This window comes from Pristiophorus japonicus, chromosome 2, assembly GCF_044704955.1.
Source record: "Pristiophorus japonicus isolate sPriJap1 chromosome 2, sPriJap1.hap1, whole genome shotgun sequence".
In the NCBI taxonomy this organism is placed as follows: Eukaryota; Metazoa; Chordata; class Chondrichthyes; family Pristiophoridae; genus Pristiophorus; species Pristiophorus japonicus.
This window is the reverse complement of record NC_091978.1, coordinates 246,627,512-246,635,133: the sequence shown is the minus strand read 5'-3', so window position 1 is coordinate 246,635,133 and position 7,622 is coordinate 246,627,512. Positions and strand designations below refer to the sequence as shown.

Sequence of the window (7,622 nt, the reverse complement as noted above, 5' to 3'; positions counted from 1 at the left end):
GGCACTGAGGATCTAATATGATGTGTGTCATTTGCTTTCATTCTGCACCAGATATGCACACACACAATATTTGTTAAGGTGACCTGAAGTCATCCATGGCACCAGCTTGAAACAGACATTAGGCCTATTGCCGATACAAATCTGGGGCCTAACACATATTTCTAGCCCCTTTCCAATATTGGATTGTGATTGACCACAGCATGCATTCTAACTAATATGGTGTGCAATCAGTTTTCTCAAATGAACAGCTTTACTGCATGGTGCTAGGGATGCACCTGTGTTGGTAGAGGTGCCTGCCATTCCCATGTAGATTAGGTGCCCTCCTGCTGACCCCACATACCCCGCTGGGTCAGCACCGCGAACATGATCCCAGCATAATTGCCTGTGAATTTTCCTTCTTTAAACTGTATTTTGAACATGCCCTTGTAAAACGCTTCTTGCTAATGAATAGTTTGAAGCTGGCTGCTTTTTGCCACTGCACCCCCCCACACCCCCACCACCTGATAACTATGCTTTTGAAAATTGCAGCGATCACAAATTGTGAAAGTCATCTGTGCAGTTCTATCAGCCCTGCAAGATGATGATGCTGTCATGACAAATGCTAATTTTATACGTTAATGAGAGGTTATTTTTAATGTCATTCCTTATCACTTAATACTGTGCTTAGAAAAGGTCAAACACTGTGCTACATGACAAGATAGTGTGGTCCCATACAAAAAAAGCACCAATGACAATCAGGAATGGAAATCCAATATACAAAACGTGTGTGACTGTGAACGACAACAGCACGTGGTGCCGTGAAATTAACTCAGCACATTGTCCATTATTGATGTTTAAGAAATGCAACATAAGCACACTGGGAAGATAAAAAATGCAGATAGCAGAGTAAGAGGATAATTTAAGATAGTTGGCCCTTTGCACAAAAATACAAGATTACTTTAATTGATTTATCCCAATATTATGAAAGAAAGAAATGATTTATACTTTTGCACATTCCTCTAACTCTACTTGCAATAGGTATTACTAAAAAAAAAATACAGAAAATAATTTTTGCAGATGATACACAATGGAGAAAGTGCATATTCTGACAGATGACAAGGTTTTTCAGTACTCTACCCTATTGGTGTCCAATTGCAGATACAACCTCAAGGGGGTTTGACATTAGGGATAAACGACTGGAAAAAAAACACCACACATACTTGGTTACTTCTTATTAATCACTTTCTTGTAGGAATGGCAAGAGATCTAGGAATTGACTGATCCAATTATTGTCAAAAATAACCAAATCAAAATTAAGACTTATTGCTGCTAATGATTAGTTCTCAGTTAGTTTCTTTTTGTCCTCCCCCCACAACTCCACCACCTTGTGATTGCACTATCAGATGTTTCATAGATTGTGAAGAACATCAGCAACAAGTGTTGGCCATATCTTCGGCAACTGGCATCATATTTGTAAATACTTCGGATGACACTACTTGACTGCAGTTTTGCTTTGATGCAGGATTTACCAAACTGGTCCTCTTTCTCTTCCCATACATCCAGTTGATCAGAACCAAACACTCAGTTGCAGGATGAAACATTTAAAAATAAAGATTTACCTGATAGATTTATCCCCATGTTGCAAGCTTGATGATTTGTTACTGCCGATGTTCTTTGACATTGCAGTGAAGAAGCAGCAGTTTAAATCAATCAGCTGTGGTATAGCTGCATACACAGATGAGAGTACTGATACTGTCAATAGTATACACACACATAATATATATATATATATATATATATTTACTAAATATATATATATATACACACACTCTATATGTATTAATATCAACTATTTTATTCTCAATGATATTTTGATTAAAACAATTGCATTGTTATAAAATAGTAAATACTACATTCCTGGTAAGTTCAAAACAGATTTCCTCTTAAGAAAACGCAACAAAAATCATGAAGTAAATACAAAGATGTATAATTTAAACTTGTAGTTCACACTGTCCCTTTTTCCTGTAAAGTTGAATAATAAGGCTTCCTTGCAATGGGTTGAGGCAGGTTTTAGGTGAGGAGCTGACGGATCTCTTTGTGTACATAACAGAGGAAATCCACATAAGAAGCTCCTCCGTGCATGCCTTTATCTTCCACCAGGAACTGCCTGAAGATCCCCTCTGATTTCTCTTTTTGCTTCAATATTATCAACTGCAGATGGAAAGAAAAGATAGTCAGACTTCAACTCCAGGCTGCAAAATTTATTGCAAATAATTCATTGTGACCTCATTTGAATACTTCAATGTAACAGCATTTGCCTAGTTTAAAATGGCACTTTTTTTCTGAAAGTGGAGGATTCTATGTTACTTTTTTTACAAACTCAAGTAAGTTTAATTTAAAACATATAACTCAGAATTGACAGGGAATTACAAAGAATTTTCATTAGACAGCATTTGGGCAAGGTTTTGAATTTGCAACATTTGAGGCAGATATGCTGCAATTAACGTAATGTACAATATTATATGCTGAGTATTTCTAATTCTCATTTACATAAGGACATAAGAAATAGAAGCAGGAGTAGGCTATACGGCCCCTCGAGCCTGCTCCGCCATTCAATAAGATCATGGCTGTTCTGATCTTGACCTCAACTCCACTTTCCTGCCTGTTTCCCATAACCCTTGACTTCCCTATAGTTCAAGAATCTGTCTATCTCAGCCGTGACTATATTCAATAACTCAGCTTCCACAGCTCTCTGGGGTAGAGATTTTAATTTAATTACAATTAAAAATACCAAAAACAAAGATTGTAAAGTAAATATTAACAGAACAATAATGATTTTTCACTGATTTATTGGCACATACATATCAAAGGATATATGGGTTTGCAATGTGCTTTTTTAAAATTAAGGAAGGAATGTAACTCTATTCCTCTCCCACCCCCACAAATTTTATTTTCTTGCCATCTTTCCAAATCTCCCTGGGACATACGGAAACAGCAATGATAAAGAGTAGTCGGCAATGTGATCGCAGCCTCCATCAATGATGCTCAAAACAGACTGCTAAGAACTGTAAAGAAAACCTAATGTCACACTCCCACCAATTTTCTCTCCTCTGGTATGGGAAAGAGACAAGTGTTGACTCAGCATCTCTCCAACAGGGCACAGCTGAAATCAATAACCCAGCTGTGGTGGGGGATTGCAAGCAGAAAGAATGTCCACTACAGAGCAGCTGTAAATATTGAGTTGCAACATGCATGTTTTATTTTGAGTTAAAAAAATCCTTTGTTTTATGGCGCTCTTTTCTCATGACATTTCACTTCAATTATCATGCTCTAAATGATGCCATCTTCTAGCCTAGGAAATTGGAAGCAATGTTCTGTACATTGTAAAATATGTTTATAAACAGGTTGAATGTAACTGAAGTTTTCTCTCAGCAGTTACATGATATCCATTACTTGCCAAGTTTAGCAACAGCTTTTGAACTAATCAGAGCACAGCAGTGTTTAGCATAATTTAACACTTGAGCAGGTAGGAAATTAGCCTTTTGATCCCAAGAAGCATATTTGTGCCAATGGGTTTCATGTTTCTAATGCATAGAGGGAGCCTGTCCACACTTTCTGGGATCCCATATTTACATACGTGATTTACGTTGTGCGCAAGGAACGAGAAAATGTTCCCTCAGGTTCTACAGTTGGATAAGCCACTTTCCGCCAATGGTCCAGATAACAAAAGAGCAGAGAGTCCACTGAAGGCATATACTCACAGGGTGAGAAGAAATATAAAACTTAATAGGAGGACACCAAGAAATATTTGCGCCCCGATATTAATGGGGAGGTGGGGAGGGTCTGAGGGAGCATGGAAGCGCAGGGAAAACCTGGCAAGGCCGGGGAAGTGGAGGAATGGCAGCGCAGACTCCCGCCTGGCAGCCGGCCAGTTTGACTGCCCATCTGGCTTGGGCGGGGGGGGGGGGGGTGGTGGGGGGTCGGAAAGAGTATAAACATGGGGCAGGAGGCCACAGCCGTGGACCAATGGGGACGGGGGAGGGTCTGGCCACATCGGGGGTGGTCCACTGCAAGGGAGGCACATGTCTTTCTTGTGAAGCCCAGAGGAACACTCCTGGCCCACAAGAAAACCTGAAAAATAAATGTAATACTTACCTTTTGGTCCTCTTCTGGCCCAGGACTTGGTTCCTGGGCAGATTTAGCCTGATGGGGAAGCCGACGCTGCCCTTCCCTCCCACCCCCCCACCCCCCCACTCAGGCCTCAGTCATCAGGACCCGAACTGCATAATTAAAACAGGACCGCAACTTCTTGTGAGTGTCCTGCTCACCTGCTCAAAAGCGCAGGGTAATTTGGGGACAGTGCGGGAAGAGAGTGGGATCGGTGGGGGTGAGTGACTCCCGTTATTTTAACTGCCCCCACCCTGTTTCCGCCAGTTGGGGGCAGTTAAAATTGGGTCCATAGAGTAGGCATGTATTTCACTCATGGAAAATAGGCAATAAATTAGTGGATTTTATCATTTTTGTGGAGTCGATTTTAACTCCCAGCAACTTTCCAGCAAGAAACCGAAGGAGGCAGTTAATTTTCGGTCCCCTGCAACAGAATAAGAGCACAGAAATTTAATGACCCCATTAACATGCCACTGGCCGACTTAGGCGGAAGGCTGATGACTTGCGGACAATCAGCCCTTGGTCGCCCGCTGGCAGTTAGGTAAATGTGGTTGTGCTGGGGGTCTCATGCGGTAGGGAAGAGGGGGAGTTTAGGGCAGAGTGGACTGAAACTTTTCTTGTACTCTTGCTCCTCAAAGGAGAGCAAAAAATGTAACCTTGAATAGTCTCTTTTGCTTCCAATGCTCTTCTGGCAGACCTTCACCTGGTGGGAAAATTGCAGCGTCTCCCCTGCTCAGGCACGAGTTAAAATTGTAATCGAGACCCAATGATGTCACTGCTGTTTATTTAAATAAGGACCCTGCTGGATTTGGACGTGCAGCTCAGCCGCCTGGCATTAGAGACTAATTGCAAACTCGCACCTTACCATCTTACACTTCTGGGGCATAGTGCAAGCATACACCAACAGATCATCAAGGGGGGCTCATGTTTAATTCCACCAATTAGTGAACTAATAAATCTCAAATGACACCTGTAATTACTGTACCACAATTAAACCAACAATTAGAATTAAAAAATGAACTATTATGAGATCTCTCAGAAGGAAACCCGAGTAGTCCTGAACACCTCTGCCTACCTTCATGGAATAAGGGTTCTGGTTTCTTATGTTGTCAATGATCAACCTAATCTTCTTTGAATATGGGTTGTCCAGTTCAGGTAATGTTGTCTGTAAGGAAGAAAAAGTTAGACTTTGTTCAGAGATCAAATTGTTGAGTAGCATTCTCAGGTGATTCATCACATATTTTCAGATGGTCACATTAGGCCTAAGTCCGTGTATCATTTTTTGATGTGCTCCTCTCCCCTCACACGAGTGCTAATGCCATCACTACTGCTACATAAATTTTATGTAAATAATGAGAAGTTTGGCAAAATCATCAGCTGATTCCAATTTTTCAATCTGAAATAAGAAGCTATGTTAAGGGCAACTTGAACCTTCCCCTCACACCCTTCTAGCATCTCAAATAGCTGGGACTTCTGTTTTCAGACAATGGCAGTCCTGTAAGATTATTATGGATTAGTTGATTTTTAGAATACTTGCTTTAATAATTTATAATCATTAATATCTTATAATCCTCAATATCTTATCATCAGTAATGAATTTATAATCTAGTGTAAGTATTAAATGCAGAAGTTTTTAATCAATTGTATGTAATAACTTGAATTATATATTACATGTAACCCTTTTGCTTATAATTAAAAATCTGTGAGTAAGCTGTAACCAGACAGCCTGGGGTAAGAAAGAGGACTGCTACAGTTGAATAGGGAGGCTGTGGGTGAAAGTTGGATATTAGCCAACAGTAAGGGTGAGACACAGGGCCCAAAATTGGTCGACATACCACCCCCTACCGCCGGCGTACCACCAAAAAATGAAATTTTGGTCAAAAAACACCGACATACCGCCCGGCAGAATATTCATCATTGACATCAACACGATGCAGACGTCCTGTATCGCACTGACGCGCAGCAAGATCCCTCTCCTTCAGTTAAAGGGAAGGGTTGCTGCAAACTCTGCAGCCAAGTTAGTGGCAAACACTGGGCCACCAGGGAGGTTTCAGCCGGGTCAGTGGTCTCTCTTCCCCCGCAACCCCCCCCAACCAGTCTCTCTCTCCCCTCTCCCCTCACCACCCCAACCAGGCACTATCTCCCACCCCCCACAACAACCAGGCTCTCTCTCCCTCCCCCAACCAAGCTCTCTCTCACCCACCCCCAAACCAGGCTCTCTTTTAACCCCCCCCAACCAGGCTGTCTCTTCTCCACCCCCGCCCCCCACCCCCCACAAAATAAGGCTCTCTCTTCCCCCCCTCCAATCAGGCCCTCTCTTCCCCCGCCCCCCCCCACAACCAGGCTCTCTCTACCCCCTCCCCCCACCTAACAACCAGGTTCTCTCCCCCGCCACCCCATCCAGGCTCTCTCTCTCCCCCCTCCCCAAACAACCAGACTCCCTCTCTCATGCCCCCGCCACCCACCCCCCGCCCAACAAACCAGGCTCTCTCTCTTCCCACCTCCCCATGCAGGCTCTCTCTCTCCCCGCTCCCCAAACAACCAGGCTCCCTCTCTCACGCCCCCGCCCTCTCCCACAAACCAAGCTCTCTCTCATCCCACCTCCCAAACCAGGCTCTCTCTCCCCACCCCCCCACCAAACCAGGCTCTCTTCTCTCCCCTCCCAACCAAGCTCAACCAACACCCCCCTCCCAACAACCAGACTCCCCCCACCCCCCGCAACAAGGCTCTCTCTCTCTCCATCCCCCAAACAGGCTCGCACCTCCCCCCCACAACAACAAGGCTCTCTGTCCCCCTCCCCTCACCCAGGTCCTCTCTCCGCCGCCCCCCCCCCCTCCCGCAACCAGGTTCTCTCTCCCCGCCTCTCCACAACCAGGCACTATGTCCCGCCCCCCCCCCCCCAACAACCAGGGTCTCTCTCCCTCCCCCAACCAGGCTCTCTCTCACCCATCCCCACACCAGGCTCTCTTTCAACCCCCCCCACCCCCCTAACCAGGCTCTCCCTTCTCCACAAACCCACCCCCAAAATCAGGCTCTCTCTCCCCTTGCTCCAACCAGGCTCTCTCTTCCCCCCGCCCTCCAACAAGGCTGTCTCTTCCACCAACACCCCTCCCCCACCCCCCCGCCCAAACCAGGCTCTCTCTCCCTCCAACCAGGCTCTCTCTTCCCCCTGCTCTCCAACAAGGCTCTCTCTTCCACCAACACCCCTCCCCCGCCCCCCCGCCCAAACCAGGCTCTCTCTCCCTCCAACCAGTCTCTCTCTTCCCCTCGCCCTCCAACCAGGCTCTCTCTCCCACCCCACCCCCAACAAGGCTTTCTCTTCCACCAACACCCCTCCCCCGCCCCCCCGCCCCAACCAGGCTCTCTCTCCCTCTAACCAGACTCTCTCTCTTCCCCACTCACCACCCCCCGCCCCCCACCCCTCGCCCACCAAACCAGGCTTTCTCTCTCCCCCCCGTTCCCTCCAAACAACCAGG

The 7,622-nt window shown here is 45.3% G+C and overlaps 1 protein-coding gene across 1 annotated transcript in view; it reads right to left on the bottom strand.

Annotated features, from left to right (window-relative positions):
- Nucleotides 1-1,875: 1,875 nt before the first annotated feature.
- The window catches only part of sec24d (SEC24 homolog D, COPII coat complex component), a 339,975-nt gene continuing 334,228 nt past the window's right edge, over nt 1,876-7,622 (bottom strand). Inside the window, exons 22-23 of the mRNA XM_070864059.1 lie at nt 5,222-5,311; nt 1,876-2,190 (exon numbers count right to left, since the gene is read on the bottom strand). Coding sequence (XP_070720160.1) covers nt 2,050-2,190; nt 5,222-5,311 — 231 coding nt within the window. The 3' untranslated portion in view covers nt 1,876-2,049. The remainder of the gene's footprint in view (nt 2,191-5,221; nt 5,312-7,622) is intronic.